Source organism: Scyliorhinus torazame, chromosome 19 (genome assembly GCF_047496885.1).
Source record: "Scyliorhinus torazame isolate Kashiwa2021f chromosome 19, sScyTor2.1, whole genome shotgun sequence".
Taxonomy (NCBI): Eukaryota; Metazoa; Chordata; class Chondrichthyes; order Carcharhiniformes; family Scyliorhinidae; genus Scyliorhinus; species Scyliorhinus torazame.
In genome coordinates, this window is record NC_092725.1 from 114,412,275 (window position 1) to 114,437,036 (window position 24,762).

Genomic DNA, 24,762 nt, shown 5'->3' on the forward strand with positions numbered 1-24,762 from the left:
AACTCCAGGCTGAATATTTCCCATCAACCACCACCCTCTGTCTTCTTACAGCTAGCCAATTTCTGATTCAAACCACTAAATCACCCTCAATCCCATGCCACCGTATTTTTTTCAATAGCCTACCGTGGGGAACCTTATCAAACGCTTTACTGAAATCCATATACACCACATCAACTGCTTTACCCTCGTCCACCTGTTTGGTCACCTTCTCAAAGAACTCAATAAGGTTTGTGAGGCACGGCCTACCCTTCACAAAACCGTGTTGACTATCATCCCTAATCAAATTATTCCTTTCTAGATGATTATAAACCCTATCTCTTATAATCCTTTCCAAGACTTTGTCCACAACAGAAGTAAGGCTCACTGGTCTATAGTTACCGGGGTTGTCTCTACTCCCCTTCTTGAACAAGAGGACAACATTTGCTATCCTCCAGTCTTCCTATTCCTGTAGACAATGACGACATAAAGATCAAAGTCAAAGGCTCTGCACTCTCCTCCTAGCTTCCCAGAGAATCCTAGGATAAATCCCATCCGGCCCAGGGGACTTACCTATTTTCACACTTTCCAGAATTGCTAACATCTCCTCCATATGAACCTCAATCTCGTCTAGTCTAGTAGCCTGTATCTCAGTGTTCTCCTCGACAACATTGTCTTTTTCCTGTGTGAATACTGACAAAAAATATTCATTTAACGCCTCTCCTATCTCCTCGGATTCGACGCACAACTTCCCACTACTGTTCTTGACTGGCCCTACTCTTACCCTAGTCATTCTTTTATTCCTAACATACCTATAGAAAGCTTTAGGGTTTTCCTTGATCCTACCTGCCACGGACTTCTCAGGTCCCCTCTTGGCTCTTCTTAGCTCTCTCTTTAAGTCCTTCCTGGCTAACTTGTAACTCTCAAGCGCCCTAACTGAACCTTCAGGTCTCATCTTTACATAAGCCTCTTCTTCCTCTTGACAAGTGATTCAACTACTTTAGTAAACCACGGTTCCCTCGCTCGACCACTTCCTCCCTGCCTGACAGGTACATACTTATCAAGGACACGCAGTAGCTGCCTTACATCCCCATCCCTTTTCCTACCTATGTTGTTGGTGCCTATGTGGACCACGAGTTGGGGCTGCTCCCCCCCTCCCCCTTAAGGATCCCGAAAACACGATCCGAGACATCCCGGACCCTGGCACCTGGGAGGCACACACCAAACACAAGTCTCTCTTGTTCCCACAGAATCTCCGATCTGTCCCCCTAACTATGGAGTCCCCAATGACTAATGCTCTACTCCTCTCCCCCCTTCCCTTCTGAGCAACAGGGACAGACTCTGTGCCAGAGACCTGTACTCCATGGCTTACTCCCGGTAAGTCCCCCCCCCCCCCCCCCATCCCCCCCCCACCAGTATCCAAAGAGGTATACTTTTTACTAATGGGAACGACCACAGGGGATCCCTGTACTGACTGCTTCCTCCCAGCCCCTTTCACCGTCACCCATCTATCTTCATTCTTTGGAGTAACTACATCCAAGGAGAGAGGGAGGAAGAGAGGGAGGGAGGGAGGGAGGAAAAGAGGGAGGGGGGGAAGGAAGAGAGGAAGAGAGGGAGGAAGAGAGGGAGGGAGGAAGAGAGGAAGAGAGGGAGGGAGGAAGCAAGAGGGAGGGAGGAAGAGAGGGAGGGAGGAAGAGAGGGAGGGAGGGAGGAAGAGAGGGAGGGGGAGGAAGAGAGGGAGGGGGAGGAAGAGAGGGAGGAAGAGTGAGAGAGGGAGGAAGAGTGAGAGGAAGAGAGAGAGGGAGGGAGGAAGAGAGGGAGGAAGAGAGGGAGGGAGGAAGAGAGGGAGGGAGGAAGGAAGAGGGAGGGAGGAAGAGAGGGAGGGAGGAAGGAAGAGGGAGGGAGGAAGAGAGGAAGGGAGGAAGAGAGGGAGGGAGGAAGAGAGGGAGAGAGGGAGGGAGGGAGAGAGGGAGAGAGGGAGGGAGGGAGGGAGAGAGGGAGGGAGGGAGAGAGAGAGGGAGGGGGAGAGGGAGGGAGAGAGGGAGGAAAGAAAGAAAGAAAGAAGGAAAGAAGGAAAGAAAATAAGTCTCTGGCTCCTCTCCCCCGCTTTTAAATCTACGGCTCCTCTCCCGCGCTTTTAAATCTCCGGCTCCTCTCCCGCGCTTTTAAATCTCCGGCTCCTCTCCCGCGCTTTTAAATCTGTGGCTCCTCTCCCGTGCTTTTAAATCTCCGGCTCCTCTCCCGCTTTTAAATCTCCGGCTCCTCTTCCGCGCTATTACCTCTCTGGCTCCTCTCTCGCTTTTAAATCACCGGCTCTTCTCTCGTGCTTTTAAATCTCCGCCTCCTCTCCCGCTTTTAAATCTCCGTCTGCTCTCCCGCTTTAAATCTTCAGCTCCTCTCCCACGCTTTTAACTCTCTGGCTCCTCTTCCGCATTTCCCTCTTTCCATTTCAACTAATATTGTGACACACTCCTCCTTTCCCCCGCGCTATCTTAACTGAAAATTTTCTAAACTGCAATGTTGAATTGCCATTTCTGCCTTCAAGCTATTTTACAGCAATAGTTGTGATATATGTCTAAGTGTCTAAAGCTGTGCCTTCAGATCACCTACCTTCTACACTGGTACTAAAGTATATACCTCCAATCACTTAAGTCCTTTATTGTATATTTGTTAGCCTTTCTTTCCTCTGCCTTCCACATTCATTAACTAATTATTTTGCAGATCGTTTCCACCTTTGGCTCTCTCCCTTCTGAAACTATTCTCAGTTTCCCATCCCCCAGAAAACTAGTTTCAATCCTCCCCAGCAATGCTGGCAAAATTTTGCCAGCGCGGAGACGGCAACCCACAGAGACTGCATGAAGCACTCCAGTGCCGTGCTGGCCCCCTGTGTGGCGCAGGATCGCTTCTCCTAGCGGCCAGATGATGCAGTCGTAAAACTCTCCGACATTTATGCTGTGTTCCACTGGTAAATAGAATTCTCAATTAACTGGACTTTCTGATGAACTGGAACCATCCATTCCCCACACATGCCAGATAATAAAGATTTTATTATGGTTCCAAGTCAAGATGGTGTGTGACATGGAAAGAAACTTGCAGGTGGTTTTGTTCTCATTTATCGGCTGCCCTTGTCCTTCTAGGTGGTGGAGGTGGCGGGTTTAGAAGGTGCTGTCAAGCGAACCTTGGTGAGCTGCTGTAGTGCATCTTGTAGATGATAAACACTGCTGCCAATGCACATTGGTGGTGGAGGGCGTGAATGTTTAAGGTGGTGCACGGTGTGCCAATCAAGCAGGCTGCTTTGTCCTGGATAATATCAAGTTTCTTGGAATGTTGTTGGAGCTGCACTCATCCAGTGAAGAGTATGCCATCACACTCCTGACTTGTGCCTTGTAGACGGAGGACAAGTTTGGAGAGGCAGGAGACAAGATACTTGCCGCAGAATTCCCAGCCTCTGACCTACTCTCATAACCACAGTATTTATATGGCTAGTCCAGTTCAGTTTTGATAAATTCCCACTGACTTCAGTTTTACTAGGGCTCCTTGATGCCATACTTGACCAAATGATGTCTTGATGACAAGGGCGGTCATGCTCACCTCTTGGGTGCAGTTCTTTTGTCCAGGTTTGGACCAAGGGCTGTTAAAGGTCACGATCGGAATGACTCTGGTGGAGCACAAACTGAGCATCAGTGAGCAGGTTATTGCTGATTAAGTGATAGCACTATCAAAGACTCCTTCCATAACCTTGCTAATAATTGAGAGTAGACCGATGGCGAAGTAATTGGCCGTATTGATTCTGCTTTTTGTGGACAGGATCTTAGACAATTTTCCACACTGCAAATACTGGAACATGGTGCTTGTAGCTAGTTCTGGAGCACATGTCTTCTTGCACTATTGCTGGAATGTTGTCAGGGTCCATAGCCTTTGGCATTCTCTACCCCAGAGGATTCTGGAAGCTCAATCATTGGGCACACTAATGACAATACTAATCAAGGGGTATGGGAGAGTGGGGAAAAACTGTATAGAGGTAGATAATGAATGGCAGAGCAGGCTCAATGGGCTGAAAGGCCTACTCCTGCTCCTATTTACGATGTTTCTTTGCAGTATCCAGTACATTCAGCCATTTGTTGATATCATGTGGAGTGAATTGATTTGGCTGAAGGCTGATATCAGTGATGCTGGTGACATCAGGGGGAGCACATCTGGCAGAAGATAATTGCAATTGTTTTAACCTGGTCTTTTGCACTGATGTGCTGGGCTCTCCCATCATTGAAGATGAGGATATTTGTGAGTTGTTTTACTGCCCACCGACATTCAGGATTGAATGCGGCAGAACTGCAGAGCTTGGGTATGATCAGTTGGTTGTGGGATAATTTAGCTCAGTCTTTCACATGTTGCTTCCACTGCTTGGCATGCAAACATCCCAAATTGTAGCTTCATCAGATTGACACCTTGATTTTATGTATGCATGGCGCTCCTGGAATGCCTTCCTGCATTCTACATTGAGCCATGCTTGATACATCCAGCTTGATGGTAGAGTGGGGGATACGTCAGGCCATGGGGTTACAGGATCTGGTTGTATACAATGCTGCTGCTGATGGTCGACAGTGGCATACGGAAGCCCAGTTTCCAGTTGCTAGAAATATTCTACATCTATCCCATTTAGCCTGATATTTGTGTCACACAACACGATGAAGGGTATCCTCAGCTCCAGAAAGACTGTGCAGTGGTCATTCCTGCCAGTACCAGGATGTATAGAAAAATACATCCGCAGCAGATAAATCAATGAGGACAAGGTAAAGTAGTTTTTCTCTCTCTTGTTGGTTCGCTCATCACGTGTCGCAAACCCAGTCTGTCAGCTATGTCCTTTAGGCCAGCATGGTCAGCAGTGCTGTTAACCAGCCACTCTTGGTGATGGTTATTGAAGTCCCACTCACCCAGGATATATTCCATGCCATTGCCACGGTCAGTGCTTCTTCCAATTGGTGTTTAACATGGAGAAGTACTGAATCATCAGTTTGGGAAACAGTTCAGCTTGTACAGGTCCCATCTCCCACAGAACTGTTCCCAAGGCCCCAGGAATCTAATGCCCTCCCTCTTTTAGCATCCCTTCAGCTGCACGCTCATGAAAAAATGAAAATCGTTTATTGTCACAAGTAACTTCAATGAAGTTACTGTGAAAAGCTCCTAGTCGCCACATTCCGGCGCCTGTTCGGGGAGGCTGTTACGGGAATTGAACCGTGCTGCTGGCCTGCCTTGGTCTGCTTTAAAAGCCAGCGATTTAGCCCAGTGTGCTAAACAGCCCCTCATCTGCACGATCCTCCTGCTTCTGTACTAAATAGCACATGGCACCAGGAGTAATCCGAAAATTAATACCTTTGAGGTCCTGCTAATTATTTCCCAGCTCCTTAAAATCTTTCTGCAGAACCTCATCCCTCTTTCTATCTCTGCCATAAGTACGGACATTGATCACAATCTAGCTGTTGACCCTTCTTTCAGAATGTTCTGCAGTTGCATCAATGACCCTGGTACCCCAGAGAGGTAGCGTACCATCTGGTAATCGTGTCTGAAACTGCAGAAATGTCTGGATGATGCACCCAGGGGACTTCTTCTGCACTACCTGTCTGGCTCCATGCCTATTTGACCCAATCCCTCTCTGCCTGGCTACTCTTGCAGCGAGCTGACCAAAATACGGGTTGCTCCAGATGATGACACTTGCTGCAGATGTTTATCCAGGCAGAAGAAGCATCCTGGAGATCTCACATGACACAGGATGTACATTCGACAAGACTAAGATGCCGTGACATACCTCTCTTTATTGCACCACTAACTAAACTTAACAGATGATAATGGTGATTGGAATGTTGTACATTGAATTTTCCATGCTTTCTGCCTCCCTAACAATGGTTGTCATACGCCTGTATGTAAAATAAATTCCATATTGTCTGGAATTGGGTAATATATCAAAAAAAATTAACTACAGCAGGCATTGAAATCAATGTTGGGATAATTGAGCGATCGTGGTGGTCTTTGATAAAAATGCAAAAATCTGCATAGTGCTATTATGGGTAATTGCTTTGCTGTTCAATGTGGTACGGCCATCCAATTCCTGCAATATAAGCATCCCGAGCAGTAAACACTGAAACACTGGGGAAATACAGATGGCAGCTGACCAAAAATGTGATAAGATCCTGGCCCTTGAAAATTTAACGTCAGTGCTGTTAACTCTGGTTGGAAGAAAGCCCACGCAGCCACAAATCCAATAAAGAAGGGAACACCTTGCTATTATTGGTTAAGAATTAAGGGAACTAATTTCTCAGCTTATATATTCCAACATTTTATACTTTCAAACTTAATGATATCAAACCAAGAATTGTCTAAGATATTTATGAGCCAAGTTCACCACTTTTGTTCATGAAGTCTGTGCTTACAGTGATCTGAGCTCAACAGCTTTCAGAGAAAATTTACGCTACTTGTCTGCCAATCCAATTTTGCAGCTGTAACAAATCTGACAGTTGAGTCTGTTTTAAAACAGCATTTAATGAGCTCAATTTATGAGATGTCCAGGTGATACAACTTTTTTTGGATTTGGCTCAATACTGCATTGTAATAAATGAAAATGTCACCACAATCCCAGTGGACCATAGGTTGCTCTCCCCTTTGAGAGAGAGCTCACAGGTGGAGATTTAACCTGAGGATCACCACACCTCAGGTGAGGGGCAGGATCTTTATGAATGACCAGCTCGTTCGTGATGCGGAGCAACACCAACAGCTTGGGTTCAATTCCCGTACCGTCTGAGGCTATTCAACCTTGCCCCTCATCTGAAGTATGGTGACCAGGTTAAATCACCATCAGTCAGCTCTCAAGGGAGAGAGAGCAGCCTATGGTCCTCTGGGGCTGTGGTGACATTTGCATTTGCACTAAAGCAGGGCCCCATGTATCAATCATAAATAGAGTTCGAGGAAGTCAAGGGGGTGGGGTGCTCTTTGTAGTGCCTTGATCTGCAGTCAGGCTAGAAGCCAAGGACTTGAGAGTGACACAAAGGCAGCACTTACTCCTCAACTATACTATGTGTAAAGGCGATGAACTGTATAGTGGTGCTCCTCATTTACCAATGATTAATAGTAGCAATGCAATTGAAGATTGGCACTTGAACAAAACTCAGTTTCTTCACATGAATGTATCTTGCATCACACAGTATGGAGTATGCTGTTGAGTCTTAACCTTCTGTACCCACTGAATCCATTTAATCCTTACCATTTTGAAGCTGAAGATCCTTATCTATCAGCAGAATGTGTAACCTGCTGTGTATAGCAGAAATTATACTCCTTGGTATAAAACATAAATGGATTCATCCAAATATCTCCATTTCCAAACAATTCCCTTCCTAAGATATGCTTGACTGCTAGATGTGCCCAATAATAATGTACATCAGTTCTATTTTGTGGATTTTGTACTAGCATCATGAACCACAGTATCACGCGCTACCCTGGGTTACTCTTGTCATTTTTTTGCACTCCTATTCAAACAACGTGGGGGGTTTGCAGTGTTCAGTAGAAGTTCCTTCCATCTTGTCACAACCTATCTGGACATTGAAAGTGTGACATCCTAATGGCTGTTAAGCCGAAGATTCTGAGTAGTTACCTATGGCGTAATGTGCACAGCCTGTCGTACACCTGCTCCTTTCTGGAAAAATTAAATGAAGCAGGAAATCATCTTTGTTTGTGAACATTATTATTTATGATGCTTGGAATAATGTAACAATTTCTATCTAACAGAAGCCTACACTGATTCTGCAGCATAAAACAAAGAGTAACCCACGGGTACAATGGCAAAATTAATTGAAACTGCATTCAGACATGAAGGGGGGGAAGAAACTGTCATTGACCACAGGAAAGAAATTACGAGAAGAATACTTTGTGTTTATTCAAGAATACTTCTCAATACCACCCTCTCCCCCCACCCCCCAATTCCATAATGTGTAAAGAAAAGAAGAATCATCTTGCATCTAAATTGTGAACGAGAAAGTTTGAATGTATTAACAGGAATAACAGATCATACCTTTCTGCTTAGAATCGATCTCATCCTCTTTTTATCTCCTGGTTTCTTGTGCTCTTCTTCATAAACCAATACAAAATCAATTCGACGTTGGCCATCAACAAAAAAAACAGAGTCTTCATTGCCATCAAACTCAACCTGTATTAAGAAACCAAAGCATAATTTACATCGGAGCATTTATTTTGCTTTTCTGTGACAGTGATAAATGTAGAGGACAAAGGAGATGCCTTAATCCCAACTCACACCAATCATCAAGGACATTTGCACATGCCAGATTTTGGAAGAACCCATGCACAAAAATATAGACAACAAGTGACTAAGCAAAAGAAATGGCAATCATCTTATGGTCAAGTCATATCCTAACTTATGATTTCACATGCCAGAGAAACTAATCATATGAAATAAGAGGTCTCCTGTACCACAAGGTGAACACCCAAGATGTCTGGCTGGTAATTAGAAAATTATCTAGTCAAATAATCATTTTGTTTTTTGAATTTAGAGTTGTAGTAGGGTAAACCCAGGGCGTGTAGGCTGCAGCAGGAGAGGAATGAATGGAAAGGGTTAAACACACCTGACTGTAGTATTCTCACACTCACTGTGGACAGACATAACAAATTACCACATCCCAGACGCCACTAACACAGTTGCACCCCAGATGAGATCTTTCTGAGGCTACAGCAACAGGAAAAGTATCAAGTAGCCATTGTGTCTCTGGAAACTAAGCAAGTATCAGGGAACCGTGGAGAATTAACACATCATCGAAATCGGCTCGACAGATAGGGCAACAGGTAGACAGGATATGTCCAGAAAATTATTAAAGTTAAAGCAAACAGGACAATGGATCCTCATAATGTGATCAAAACAGAACTGTAACAAATTCAAAGTAACAATACGATAACCTAATGAAAATGTAATGCTTTGAAAATAAAAAAAGAGTATAAGAATGTGTAAGAACCTTTGAGGAGCAGTAGCTCAGAAGCACGCTGGAATTACAGTTCTAAGTTCTGCTCTCCGTCATGCATGTTGAATAAAAGCCGTTTTTGTTGAAGTTCGATACAGTCCCAAAAGACTCAGTTCGTTTATTTCCTCCAGCAAGAGTAGCCAATTATTTTTTTCCAATTAAGAGGCGATTTAGCGTGGCCAATCCACCTACCTTGCACATCTTTGGGTTGTGAGGGTGAGACCTACACATAATGGAGAGAATGTGCAAACTCCACACGGACCCCAGGGCCAGGAACAAACACCGGTCCTCAGCGCCATGAGGCAGCAGTGATAACCACTGCACCGCCCTCTGGTCAAATGATCATACAGGACAGTCGACAGCACAAACAACTCAAACTTATTATGTTTGCCAAATATTTCTTCATATTAGCATGTCCGGTTACTCAATATTATGAAAGGTCCTACATCACTTTCCGACTCAATCTTCAGGACAATAGCACACAGTGGTAAAAACACCAAAATGTTCACAATTGTTAGGTCATATCCTTTCTACTTTATCACCAATACTTTTCAAAAGAATGTACCTTTCTGGGGTATATTCCACTGTTTCAATGTTTTCCTTATTTTCTGGCACACACTTTCTGGTGCTGAGAGCCCCAGGGGCAAGCAACCTGTGAGAATCTACATGCGTGTACATAACCGATTTATGTGGCAGGTCACAATATCCATTGCTTATGATTCCTTGCTTTGCAACAGTTGCAGAGTGAAGTATACGCCAGAGTCAAAACCAGCGCGAGTGACTCCGGTGTCAATGGGCCTCCAGGCCCTGGCATTCACCCCGTCCTAGGGGGCTAGTACGGCGCCGGAATTGTGTCCGCTGCTCCGGCGCTCGAAAGCCGGCGCACCATGGCCGGCGCAGGTCCGTGCATACGCCACGGCTGACGCACGTCCGCGCATGCACGTGGGTTGCCGTCTTCGCGCCAGCCCCCCGGGCAATATGGCGGAACCCTACAGGGGCCCGGCGCAGAGGAATATAGGCCTTCCCCTGGAATTAGCCCACCCGCCGATCGGTAGACCCCGATTGCAGGTCTGGCCACCGTGGAGGCCCCCCCCCCCGGAGTCAGATCCCCCTGCCCCCCGCCCCCCCTCCCCAACCAGGACTGCCCCCGCAGCCAGAACTCCGAGGTCCCGCTGGGTAGGACCATACGTAACCCACGCCGGCAGGACTCGGCGGGCACTCAGCCCATCGAGGCACGGTGAATCGCCGGGGGGGGGGGCGCTTTCAACGGCCCCCGACCAGCGCGGCTGCGTCCCTGCGGCCACGATTGGCGTCAATTCTGAGAATCCTGGCCATAGACTTTTAACTAAACCTTACTTTTAATACTTTACAAAGAATGATCACAAGCATCCTATAGTGTAATACTATACTGAAAATAAATTAAATTAAATTACAACATAACATGTCAACACCTGACAGTTTGAATGCTGAACTATAACACCACACAGATCTGGAGGATAAAGGCTCTTTTTGTCCATTTGATCCACCCTTTCCAAAACACAAAACCCACCACCTTTCCTGGACTCAAAGGAGCTTTGGCTTGTAAACGTTCAATTGAAGGAAGCAAAATTTTCATTAAAGCCTCTTAGTTGCTTCTTCCTGATACTCATTGCCAGAAAAATAATAATGTTGAATGACCAGAATATCTCTCTGCAGAGAACAGACTGAAAACATTTGATTTTTTTAAAAATTCAGTACCCAATTATTTTTTCCAATTTAAGGGGAAATTTAGAATGGCCAATCCCCCTGTCCTGTACATCTTTGGGTTGTGGGGTGAGACCCACACAAATACAGGGAGAATGTGCAAATTCCACACAGACAGTGACCCAGGGTCACTTTGTTGTATGCAAACTGGCTGCTGTGTTGTCCGGAATTACAACACTTCAATAGCTTTTCGGTGCATGTGCAATGCCAGGTACTTAGGGCATATAGTCAAACTATTGGCTGAACCAACAGTTTGAATGCTGAACTATAACACCACACAGATCTGGGGGATCCACTAGCTGCTTGTAATATTCATCACACAAGAGTTTACTACTTGGATCGTTGTGTGAGTGCCAGCTGAAAAAGAGCTATCCAGCCTGGTTCCAGCTTTTGCTTAGAAGTACTGAAGAAAGTATTGGGATTGAAGGTAGACAAGTACCCAGGGCCTGATGGTCTACATCCTAGGGTCGAAAGAAGTGGCGGCAGGGATATTTGATCCATTGGTTATGATATTTCCTAATGCGGGAAAGGTTTCAGTGGATTGAAAAATGCAAATGTACCGGCTTTATTCAAAAGGGGGGGGGGGGGGGGGTGGCAGAAAATAGGAAACTATAGTTGGTTTAACATCTGTCGTTGGGGCATTGTTAGAATCCATTATTAAAGAAGTACTAACTAAAAAACTAAAGAAGTTTCATTTAGAAAGTCAAAACGCCATCCATCAGAGTCAGCATTGGTTTTATGAAGGATAAATCGTGTTTGACTAATTTGCTAGTGTTCTTCGAAGATGTAACAAGCCAAGTGGATAATGGGGATCCGGTTGATGTAGGGCAGGATTTACCGGCTGTTCACACTGGCGGGAAATTCCGGTCCCACCTGGGAACACGGGTTTTATGGCGACGAAGGGTGCTGTCAAAAGGAAATCCCGCTGACAACGGCGGGACCGGTAGATCCTGCTGGTGGGCCGGCTCTCCACCGCAAAACATGCGGAGGGGTGGTCGGTAAATCCCATCCGTAGTATATCTTTTTCCAGAAGGCATTTGATAAGGTGTCGCACAAAAGGTTAATCACATGGGATTAGGATTAATTTATTAGCTTGCATAGAAACTGGCGAACCAACAGAAAGAAAGAGTTGGGATAAATTAGCCTTTTTCTGGTTGGCAAAATGTAACTAGTGGGATGCCATAAGGTTCAGTTTTCTGGCCCCAAATTGGTACAACATATATATGAATGACTTGGATGCAGGGATAGAAGGTACTATAACCATATTTGTACACAACATGATAAGTTGCAATGAGGAGATAAGAAATTTACAAATGGATATAGATAGGTTAGATGAGTGGGCCAAAATCTGGCAGATGAAGTTTAACGTGGATATGTGTGAGGTTATTCATTTTGGTCGTCAAAATGGAATGGCAAGTTATTATCTAAATTGAGAGAAACTTCAGGGTGCTTCGGTGCAGAGGTAACTGGGTGTCCTCGTGCATGAATCACAGAAAACTAGTATGCAGGTAATAAGGAAGGCAAATGGAATTTTGGCATTTATAGCTAAAGGAAGAGTGTATAAAAGTAGGAAAGTGTTGCTGCAACTGTACAAGGCACAGGTGAGACCACACCTGGAGTCCAGTGCAGTTTTAGTCCCCTTATTTGAGGATGGATGTAGTTGCATTCGAGGCGGTTCAGACGAGGTTCACTAGATCAGGGTTTTTCAAGTACGGGTTGCAACCTGCAGGTGGGTGTGAGAAGGGTCGGGGTTTTAGTGTATCCGGTTCAGCGCCGGATTTCCCGGTCATTCTTATTTCCTGCCATAGGATTGCGCTGCCCTCCTGCTCAAGCCTGAAGAGAGATTTCAAGGTAAAGCTTTAGTTGAAGGATTTTGTTTTGCTAATACCTCCCTAGCTTTCCTCATGGTCAAGCAAGAATTTTAACTGCTGTGTTTTCATGCAGCTGACACTTTGTTTGAAAAGTCATTGTGACAGGATTTTGGGTTTGAATCCAGTCACAAGTCCACCCTCTCATTCTGTCATAAGTGATCCCATGGAGCTGTGCAGAAGAAACACGAGCAGTGGGGTTATCACCCAGAGCACTGGCTGATATTTATCTGGGAATTGCAGCTTAAATAGGATATTTTAATTACTCTCAGCATTTACTGGGAGCTGAGTTGTGAATGCAATTCTAGTTCTGGACCAGAGATTGTCATCAGTGAAAGAATAATGGTCTCAACAAAAGAAAGACTCCTCATTTCCATTCCCTCCAGGCTTAGTTTTCTTTATTAAGAAAGGGTGGAGGAATTAACTTAACAGGCAACATGTACAGACTGGGTGGGAATTTGAAAACCTGTTCAGTCCATGATTACGAAGATTGGAATGTAGGAACATAAATAAACTATTCTTCCTCATGTCTGTTCTGCCATTTAATGAGATCTTGACTGGTCTGTATTTTAGCTCCCATCTACTCACCTTCATTTTATAATCCTTAATAAACTTACTAAACAGAAGCTACCAGTTTCAGTTTGGAAATGTCCTATTAACTCCCAGCTTTAGCAGTTGTTCGTGGGAGAGAGTTCAACGTTTCCACCATCCTACTAAAATGGCAGGGGGTTGGGAACATAAGCAGAGTGACAAGGGAAAAAGAAACAAGGGCAGTAATAAAAGGAAGAACAGTAAAATGCATAAATGGTAGACAGGGTAACCAAGGGCAAGAGACAAATAGGACCACAAAGATGGTTAGGATGATTAAAAATGGCAAAAAGGCAAGCCTAAAGGCTTTGCATCTTAATGCATGAAGCATTCAGAATAAGTCTCGAAGGTCGGCCGGAAGGTTCCGTCCGGTAGTTGGCAAAAATGGGTCTCAGAAAACAAAGTTCATAAAACATTGCAGTAGATTGATTCCAGAGATATGGGGTTCATCTTATGAAGAGAGATTGAGCAGTTTAGGCCTATACTCTCTTTCGAATTTAGAAGAATGAAAGGAGATCTTAATTGACATATACAAAATGATAAACGGTACTGACAAAAGTAGACGTTCAGCGGATGTTTCATCTTGTGGGGCAATCTAGAACGAGGTTTCATAGTTTTAGAATAAGGGATAGCAGCTTTGAAACAGAGATGAGGAGAAATTACTTCTCTCAAAAGGGTGGTAAATCTGCGGTGAGAGTGTGGTGGATGTCAGGGCATTGAATAAATTTGGGGAGATAGACAGACTTAAGTAGTAATGGGTTGCAGGGTTATGGAGGATAGGCAGGAAAAGTTGAGTTGAGATCAGCCATAATTTATTGAATGGCAGAGCAAGTTAAAGGGGTTGAATTGCCTACTCCTGCTCCTAGTTCTTATGTTCTCGTTAACTAGTTCATGTTCAAGTTTTTTTTAATGCAATGAGGGTTTATATCTCTACCGCCAGTTCAGAGCAGTGAGTTCCAGACCCCCACTCTCCCTCTGGGTGAAAATATTTCTCCTGAAATCCCATTTAATCCTTCTCCCACTTACTTTAAATTCATACCCTCTAGTTACTCACCTCTCTGCTCAGGGAAATACCTTCCTATCCACTCTAAATAGGGCCCAATATTTTATTCATTTCAATTAAATTTCCCTTCAGACTCTTCTACTTCAAAGAAAATAACTCCAGCTTATATAATCTTTCCCCGTAGCACAAATTCTCCCTTCCTGGTAGCATTGTTGTACATATCCTCTGTGCCCTCTTTCATTTGTTTACCAGGTCAGTCTGTGTGAGTTGGCTGCTTCAACTGCCACACAACAGTAACCACACTTAAAAAATAATTTGTTGGCAGTGAAGCACTTTGAGATGGCCTCTGGAGTGTAGCTGCCAGTTCTTTTTCCTAACTTTAAACTGGGTTTTGGTGATGTTGGCTCGAACACCAAGAAACTCTCTGCTCTTATTGAATTACTTTCTTCAACAGCTCAGGAAGCTGGAGGAGAGCAATCGCCATCGTGGATCATGAGTCTGCTCTGCTGTTCAATATGATCATGGCTGGTTAGACACTTCAGTGCCTTTTACATCCACTATCCTCTTAACCCTTTATATTATTGTTAATCAGAAGTCAACATACTCAAGACGGGTTTCTCCGACCCCCCGCCGGGTCGGAGAATCCCCGGGGGGCGGCGCGAATCCCACCCCGCCACTGGCTGCCATATTCTCCAGTGTCGGTTTTCGGGTGGGGTTCATGCCTCGTCGGTCGGGGGCCGTTGGCAGCGACCCCCCCCCCCCCCCCCCCCCACCGGCAATTCTCCGGGCTCTTATGGGCCGAGCGGTGTTCCGTTTTTGGGTGGTCCTGCCAGCGTGGGTTAGGCATGGTCCAACACACCTACAAGGAACGGGGGGAGAGGGAGAGGCTGGTGGGGGAGATGGTGAGGGTAGACAGGACGTATGCGGAGGTGCCCGAGGAAGGATTGTTGAGGAAGAGGCGCAGCCTGCAGGCCGAATTCGACCTGGTGACCACCAGGAAGGCGGAGGTGCAGTGGAGGAAGGCCCAGGGGGCGATCTATGAGTATGAGGAAAAGGCAAGCCGGATGCTGGCGCATCAGCTTCGGAAGCGGGACGCAGCTAGGGAGATCGGGGGGGGTTAAGGTCAGGGGAGGGAGTGTGGTGCGGAGTGGAGTTGGCATCAATGGGGTCTTCAGGGACTTTTACGAGGAATTGTACCGATCCGAGCCCCCACGGGAGGAGGGAGAGATGGGCCGCTTCCTGGACCAATTGAGGTTTCCAAAGGTGGAAGTGGGACTGGTGGCAGGATTGGGGGCCCCGATTGGACTGGAGGAGCTGACCAAAGAGATAGGAAGCATGCGGGTGGGGAAGGCACCGGGGCCGGATGGTTTCCCGGTCGAATTCTATAAAAAATATATGGACCTGTTGAGCCCTTTGCTAGTCAGCACCTTCAATGAGGCAAGGGAGGAGGGGGCTTTGCCCCCGACAATGTCCCGGGCACTGATCTCCTTGATCCTGAAGCGGGACAAGGAACCCCTGCAGTGTGGGTTTTACAGACCGATTTTGTTGCTAAATGTAGATGCCAAGGTGCTGGCGAAGGTCTTAGCCACGAGGATTGAGTGTTGTGTGCCGCAGATCATCCATGAAGACCAGACGGGGTTTGAGAAGGGGAGGCAGTTGAACACGAATGTGCGGAGGCTTTTGAACGTTATGATGCCGGCGAGGGAGGGGTTGCGGAGACAGTGGTGGCGATGGACGCTGAGAAAGCCTTAGATAGTGTAGAGTGGGGGTACCTGTGGGAGGTGCTGAAGAGGTTCGGGTTTGGGGAGGGGTTTGTCAGGTGGGTTAGGCTGTTGCATGAGGTCCCGATGGCGAGTGTGGCCACAAACAGGAGGAGGTCAGAGTACTTTCGGTTCCACCGAGGGACGAGGCAGGGGTGTCCCCTGTTCCCCCTGCTCTTCGCACTCGCGATTGAACTCCTGGCTATGGCACTGAGGGAGTCAAGGAACTGGAGGGGGTTGGTGCGGGGTGGGGAGCAGCAAAGGGTGTCGCTCTATGCGGACGACCTGCTGTTATATGTGGCGGACCCGGTGGGGGGAATGCCGGAGGAATGAGGATTCTTAGGGAATTCGGGGACTTTTCGGGGTACAAGCTCAACATGGGGACCAGGAGAGGGGGATTGGCGAGCTCCCACTAAAAAGGGCGGAGAGGAGTTTCAGGTATTTGGGGGTCCAGGTGGCCAGGAGCTGGGGGGCCCTGCATAGGCTTAATTTTACAAGGCTGGTGGAGCAAATGGAGGAGGAGTTCAAGAGGTGGGACGCGTTGCCGCGGTCCTTGGCGGGTAGGGTGCAGTCAATCAAAATGACAGTGCTCCCAAGGTTTATGTTCCTGTTCCAGTGCCTCCCAGTGTTTATCCCAAAGGCTTTTTTTAGGCGGATTAGCAGGAGTATAATGGGGTTTGTGTGAGCGCGAGGGACTCCGAGGGGGAGAAGGGTGTTCCTGGAGCAGAGTAGAGATAGGGGGGGACTGGCGCTACCCAACCTCTGCGGGTACTACTGGGCCGCCAATGCGACGGTGGTGCGCAAGTGGGTGATGGAGGGGGAGGGGGCCGCATGTAAGAGGCTGGAGACGGCGTCCTGTGTGGGTACGAGTCTGGGGGCGCTGGCAACGGCGACGCTGCCTCTCCCTCCAAGGAGGTATACCACGAGGCCGGTGATGGCGGCTGCCCTCAAAGTCTGGGGGCAGTGGAGGCGGCATGGGGGGGCGGGGGGGGGGGGGGGGGGGGGGGGGGGGGGGGGGGAGTTGGGGCCTCGGCGTGGACCCCAATACGGGGGAACCACCGGTTCGCCCCAGGGAGAACAGGTGGAGGGTTTTCGGGGTGGCACAGGACAGGGATACGAAAGTTGGGGGACCCGTTTGTGGACAGGGAGTTCATGAGCTTGGGTGAGCTGGAGGAGACGTACGCGCTCCCCCTGGGGAACACCTTCAGGTCCTTACAGGTAAGGGCCCTTTCCAGACAGCAGGTGGTGGAATTCCCGAGGCTACTGCCACACACAGTACAGGACAGGGTGCTCTCGGGGGGGTGGGTGGGAGTGGGGAAGGTCTCGGAAACTTACCAGTTGATGCAGGAGGAGGAGGAGGCCTCGGTGGTGGAGGTGAATGGTAAGTGGGAAGAGGAGTTGGGAGAGGAGATTGAGGAAGGGACGTGGGCAGATGCCCTAGGGAGGGTGAACTCTTCCTCATCGTGCGCGAGGCTCAGCCTCATACAGTTTAAGGTGCTGCACAGGGCACACACGACCGGGACAAGGATGAGCTGGCTCTTTGGGGGTGAGGACAGGTGTGTTAGGTGCTCAGGGAGCCCAGCAAATCACACCCATATGTTCTGGGCATGCCCAGCGCTGGAGGAATTTTGGAAGGGCGTAGCGAGGACGGTGTCGAGGGTGGTAGGATCCAGGGTCAAACCGGGCTGGGGGCTCGCAATATTTGGGGTGGTAGAGGAGCCGGGAGTGCAGGAGGTGAAAGAGGCCGGTATTCTGGCCTTTGCGTCCCTGGTAGCCCGGCGAAGGAGTTTACTTTACTTTATTTCTGTTTCTGTTATTTGCACTGGAGGGTCCAGAAAGGTGTATATACCAGTTGTGTTAAGTCGGGGTGTTAATGTTAATTTATTATTTATGTACAGGGGGGAGGGGGGGGAGGGAGGGTTGCCTTTCTCGACCGTGTTTTGTACTTAACCCTGTTGGGTTCCTTTTTCATTTTGTTATTGATATTTTCCGAAAACCGTAATAAATTTTTTTTATTTATTGCCCGCCGGGTGGGACCATACGTAACCCATGCCGGCGGGACTCACTGACCCAGCGCGGTATCGGAGAATCCCAGCTGTGGACTTTGCTTTCCCAATGCCAATAAAGAAGCACCTTAGAAATTTAGTATTGCAAGGAAACCTTCTCAAAGATACCCGATTGACATTTGGGTACAAAAGTCACCTTTATCACTTTTGATACTTGGACAAGAAGTTATATAGGAACGAAAAAGATCAAAATAAGCCCATGTCAATTTAGCAATTGATCCAGACTTCAGGTTGCTGATGTTAAAAAGAGCAATGAGAGGGCGCCACAAAGTACTAACTCAGAAAGCAATTCCTGGGGCATAACCACAGCTTGGGTTGGTTTCTTTGCTTATATTTAATATTGGTGACTGATGGTGATAGAGGTTCAAAAAAAAGAACAATAATCAACTTGTGCTGTAATCAAACTGTTATTGCTGCTGCTACACAGTTCACTTTTAAAGCCAAACAATGAAGTTGACATTTGCAAGCATTTCCTCTTCCGAGAATAGGAGGAAGTAGGACTTGTAATGGTAGCGCTGAACCGAGGTTCAGTCATGCAATGCAATCCACACAGCATGCAAACCATTGTGCTAATCACATGTTGCTCTTTTGTTTACTTTGGGCAGGATCCACCGGTTACATTGCGCCCGAAAAGCAGCGTAGCGCGGTGATGCACAATCAATAACATCAGAAACGAGATTGGAGACAATTGAAGGCTTTAATACACTAGATGTTTCCCCCAGCAGCGCAGGTACAGAAGAAAGCTGCTGGGGCGGCACGGGCTCTTATACCCCACCTTGCAGGGCGGTGCTAACATACAAGCTTATCCAATGGGAACAAGTACATTCTCCACCAATGGTATTCCGGCATTACTAGGTACCGTAATCCTCCTAATACAGACTATCACATTCACCCCGTTAAAAAAAGAGTCTGGCCGGGGGGGGCGTGGCTTCATATTACAACATGGTAAAAGTGGTAGAAGTTATAGTTATGAAGGTACCGTAATGCCTCTGTACAGCATTTCACCTTATTACAACTTTTTTTTTTAATAAATATTTTATTGAAAATTTTTGGTCAACCAACACAGTACATTGTGCATCCTTTACACAGCATTATAACAATACAGATAATAATGACCTTTTTTATAAAAACAACAAATAAATAAATATTAAATAACAAAAATGAAAACTAGCCCTAATTGGCAACTGCCTTGTCACAGGCTATACCCACCCCCCCCATCCCTCCCCCCCCCCCCCCCCCCCCCCCCAAGTCCTGGGCTGCTGCTGCTGCCTTCTTTTTTCCCCCCATCTATCTTTCCGCAAGATATTCGACGAACGGTTGCCACCGCCTGGTGAACCCTTGAGCCGACCCCCTTAGGACGAACTTAATCCGCTCTAGCTTTATGAACCCCGCCATATCATTTATCCAGGTCTCCACCCCCGGGGGCTTGGCTTCTTTCCACATTAGCAATATCCTGCGCCGGGCTACTAGGGACGCAAAGGCCAAAACATCGGCCTCTCTCGCCTCCTGCACTCCCGGCTCTTGTGCAACCCCAAATATAGCCAACCCCCAGCTTGGTTCGACCCGGACTCCTACTACTTTTGAAAGCGCCTTTGTCACCCCCACCCAAAACCCCTGTAGTGCCGGGCATGACCAAAACATATGGGTATGATTCGCTGGGCTTCTCGAGCACCTCGCACACCTATCCTCCACCCCAAAAAATTTACTGAGCCGTGTTCCAGTCATATGTGCCCTGTGTAATACCTTAAACTGAATCAGGCTTAGCCTGGCGCACGAGGACGACGAGTTTACCCTGTTTAGGGCATCTGCCCACAGCCCCTCCTCGATCTCCTCCCCTAGCTCTTCTTCCCATTTCCCTTTTAGTTCGTCCACCATAGTCTCCCCTTCGTCCCTCATTTCCCTATATATATCCGACACCTTACCATCCCCCACCCATTTCTTTGAGATGACTCTGTCCTGCACCTCTTGTGTCGGGAGCTGCGGGAATTCCCTCACCTGTTGCCTCGCAAAAGCCCTCAATTGCATGTACCTGAATGCATTCCCTTGGGGCAACCCATATTTCTCGGTCAGCGCTCCCAGACTTGCGAACTTCCCGTCCACAAATAGATCTTTCAGTTGCGTTATTCCTGCTCTTTGCCACATTCCATATCCCCCATCCATTCCCCCCGGGGCAAACCTATGGTTGTTTCTTATCGGGGACCCCCCCAATGCTCCGGTCTTTCCCCTATGTCGTCTCCACTGTCCCCAAATCTTCAGTGTAGCTACCACCACCGGGCTCGTGGTGTAGTTCCTCGGTGAGAACGGCAATGGGGCTGTCACCATAGCCTGTAGGCTGGTCCCCCGACAGGACGCCCTCTCTAATCTCTTCCACGCCGCTCCCTCCTCCTCTCCCATCCACTTACTCACCATTGAAATATTAGCGGCCCAATAATACTCACTTAGGCTCGGTAATGCCAGCCCCCCCCTATCCCTACTATGCTGTAAGAATCCCTTCCTCACTCTCGGAGTCTTCCCAGCCCAAACAAAACCCATGATGCTCTTTTCTATCGTTTTAAAAAAAGCCTTCGTGATCTGGCATCCCCTCCGCCGGATCCGCCACATATAGTAGCAGATCATCCGCATATAAAGATACCCGGTGTTCTTCTCCTCCCCTAAGTATTCCCCTCCATCTCTTGGAACCTCTCAGCGCTATCGCCAGGGGCTCAATCGCCAGTGCAAACAGTAATGGGGACAGAGGACATCCCTGCCTTGTCCCTCTATGGAGCCGAAAATATGCCGATCCCCGTCCATTCGTGACCACACTCGCCACTGGGGCCCTATACAACAGCTGCACCCATCTAACATACCCCTCTCCAAAACCAAATCTCCTCAACACCTCCCACAGATAATCCCATTCCACTCTATCAAATGCTTTCTCGGCATCCATCGCCACTACTATCTCCGTTTCACCCTCTGATGGGGCCATCATCATTACCCCTAACAGCCTCCGTATATTCGTGTTCAGCTGTCTCCCCTTCACAAACCCAGTTTGGTCCTCGTGAACCACCCCCGGGACACATTCCTCTATTCTCATTGCCATTACCTTGGCCAGGACCTTGGCATCCAAATTTAGGAGGGAAATTGGTCTGTAGGACCCGCATTGTAGCGGATCCTTTTCCTTCTTTAAGAGAAGCGATATCGTTGCTTCAGACATAGTCGGGGGCAGTTGTCCCCTTTCCTTTGCCTCGTTAAAGGTCCTCGTCAGTACCGGGGCGAGCAAATCCAAATACTTTCTGTAAAATTCAACTGGGAATCCGTCCGGTCCCGGGGCCTTTCCCGTCTGCATGTTCCTAATTCCTTTCACCACTTCTTCTACCGTGATCTGTGCTCCCAGTCCCACCCTTTCCTGCTCTTCCACCTTGGGAATTTCCAGCCGATCCAAAAAATCCATCATTCTCTCCCTCCCATCCGGGGGTTGAGCTTCATACAATTTTTTATAAAATGTCTTGAACACTTCATTCACTCTCTCCGCCCCCCCGCTCCATCTCTCCTTCCTCATCCCTCACTCCCCCTATTTCCCTCGCTGCTCCCCTTTTCCTCAATTGGTGTGCCAGCAATCTGCTCGCCTTCTCCCCATATTCATACTGTACACCCTGCGCCTTCCTCCATTGTGCCTCTGCAGTGCCTGTAGTCAGCAAGTCAAATTCCACATGCAGCCTTTGCCTTTCCCTGTACAGTCCCTCCTCCGGTGCTTCCGCATATTGTCTGTCCACCCTCAAAAGTTCTTGCAGCAACCGCTCCCGTTCCTTACTCTCCTGCTTCCCTTTATGTGCCCTTATTGATATCAGCTCCCCCCTAACCACCGCCTTCAACGCCTCCCAGACCACTCCCACCTGAACCTCCCCATTGTCATTGAGTTCCAAGTACTTTTCAATACATCCCCTCACCCTTAGGCACACCCCCTCATCCGCCATTAGTCCCATGTCCATTCTCCAGGGTGGGCGCCCTCCTGTTTCCTCCCCTATCTCCAAGTCTACCCAGTGTGGGGCATGATCCGAAATGGCTATAGCCATATAGTCCGTTCCCCTCACCTTCGGGATCAATGCCCTACCCAACACAAAAAAGTCTATGCGCGAATAGACTTTATGGACATAGGAGAAAAACGAGAACTCCTTACTCCTAGGTCTACTGAATCTCCACGGGTCCACACCTCCCATCTGCTCCATAAAATCCTTAAGCACCTTGGCTGCTGCCGGCCTCCTACCAGTCCTGGACTTCGACCTATCCAGCCTTGGTTCCAACACCGTGTTAAAGTCTCCCCCCATTATCAGCTTTCCAGTCTCTAGGTCCGGGATGCGTCCTAGCATTCGCCTCATAAAGTTGGCATCATCCCAGTTCGGGGCATACACGTTTACCAAAACCACCATCTCTCCCTGTAATTTGCCACTCACCATCACGTATCTGCCCCCGTTATCCACCACTATAGTCTTTGCCTCGAACATTACCCGCTTCCCCACTAATATAGCCACCCCCCTGTTTTTCGCATCCAGCCCCGAATGGAACACCTGCCCCACCCATCCTTTACGCAGCCTAACCTGGTCTATCAGTTTCAGGTGCGTTTCCTGTAACATAACCACATCTGCTTTAAGTTTCTTAAGGTGTGCGAGTACTCGTGCCCTCTTTATCGGCCCGTTGAGCCCTCTCACGTTCCACGTGATCAGCCGAGTTGGGGGGCTTCCCACCCCCCCCCCCCCCCCCCCTTTGCCGGTTAGCCATCATCTTTTTCCAGCTTCTCACCCAGTTCCCACGCAGCTGTATCTCCCCCAGGCGGTGCCCCCCCGCCCATCCTCTCCCGTACCCACTCCCCCCTTTCCCCAGCAGCAGCAACCCAGTAATTCCCCCCTCCCACCCCCCCCCCCCGCTAGACCCCCCGCTAGCGTAATTACTCCCCCCATGTTGCTCCCAGAAGTCAGCAAACTCTGGCTGACCTCGGCTTCCCCCCGTGACCACGGCTCGCACCGTGCGACGCCCCCTCCTTCCTGCTTCTCTATTCCCGCCATAATTATCATAGCGCGGGAACCAAGCCCGCGCCTCTCCCTCGGCCCCGCCTCCCATGGCCAACGCCCCATCTCCTCTCCCTCCCCACCTCCCCCCATCACCACCTGTGGGAGAAAGAAAAGTTACCATACCGCAGGATTAGAACATAAAACCCCTCTTCGCCCCCCCCATTCGCCCCACCACTTTGTCCAAACGTTCTTTTTCATAATCCACTCATTCCAGTTTTTCTTCTACAATGAAAGTCCACGCTTCATCCGCCGTCTCAAAGTAGTGGTGCCTCCCTTGATATGTGACCCACAGTCTTGCCGGTTGCAGCATTCCAAATTTTATCTTCCTTTTGTGAAGTACCGCCTTGGCCCGATTAAAGCTCGCCCTCCTTCTCGCCACCTCCGCACTCCAGTCTTGATAAACGCGGATCACCGCGTTCTCCCATTTACTGCACCGAGTTTTCTTCGCCCATCTAAGGACCATTTCTCTATCCTTAAAACGGAGGAATCTCACCACTATGGCTCTGGGAGTTTCTCCTGCTCTCGATCCTCGCGCCATCACTCGGTATGCTCCCTCCACCTCCAACGGACCCGCCGGGGCCTCCGCTCCCATTAACGAATGCAGCATCGTGCTCACATATGCCCCGACGTCCGCCCTCTCCACACCTTCAGGAAGGCCAAGAATCCTCAGGTTGTTCCTCCTTGCGTTGTTTTCCAGTGCCTCCAACCTCTCCACACATCGTTTCTGGTGTGCCTCCTGTATCTCCGACTTCACCACCAGGCCCTGTATATCGTTCTCATTCTCGGCTGCTTTCGCCTTCACGACCCGAAGCTCCTGCTCCTGGGTCTTTTGTTCCTCCTTTAGCCCTTCGATCGCCTGTAGTATCGGGGCCAACAACTCTTTCTTCATTTCCTTTTTTATCTCCTCCACGCAGCATTTCAAGAACTCTTGTTGTTCAGGGCCCTATATGAAACTGCCACCTTCCGACGCCATCTTGGTTTTTGCTTGCCTTCCTTGCCGTTGTTCCAAAGGATCCGCTGCAATCCGGCCACTTTCCTCTCCTTTTTCCATCCGTGTCCAGGGGGAACACCCTCCTGGTTTACCGCACGGTGTTTTTAGCCGTTAAAATTGCCGTTGGGGCTCCTATCAAGAGCCCAAAAGTCCGTTTCACAGGGAGCTGCCGAAACGTGCGACTCAGCTGGTCATCGCCGCACCCGGAATTCCCTTATTACAACTTTTAACTATTTACAACAGTAATGTACATTTCAAAAGGAAGCAATTAGTCGATCTGGGGCCCTGGTAGTCCTCTGCGATCGTCGTGGCTTTGATGGTGATGTCGGTGGTGGTTCGGGCGTCTGTGACTCCGGGAGCGTGGTTTCGGCTTCTGTGGCAGCTTCATCACCCCTAGACGTGGCTGGTGGAAGGGCCGATTGACCTGGGAAGGGGGCAGCTGTGGGGTGCGCCGGTGGGAGGGAGGGTGGGACTGGTGGCGGGGGTGTGTGTGGGGATCCAGTGGGCGCCAGGAAGTAAGTGTTGCGGTCGGTGGAGGGGAGGGGGCCTTTGAAATCCGTACTGAGGCGTTCAAAGGGACGGGAAGCCTTTATCAGGTGCGCTTTCTCTGGCCTGTAGAAGTGCGGCTTGCACTCCCCGCAGATTTGGCAATTCCTGGTGGCTGTCCTGACCTCCTCGATGGAGTAGGGCAGGTTGCAGGTCTTGATG

At 48.5% G+C, this 24,762-nt stretch overlaps 1 protein-coding gene across 1 annotated transcript in view; it reads right to left on the reverse strand.

The window, feature by feature from the left end:
* The window catches only part of ano6 (anoctamin 6), a 192,095-nt gene that overhangs the window by 98,090 nt on the left and 69,243 nt on the right, over positions 1 to 24,762 (reverse strand). The window contains exon 3 of the mRNA XM_072485065.1: positions 8,033 to 8,167. Coding sequence (XP_072341166.1) covers positions 8,033 to 8,167 — 135 coding nt within the window. The remainder of the gene's footprint in view (positions 1 to 8,032; positions 8,168 to 24,762) is intronic.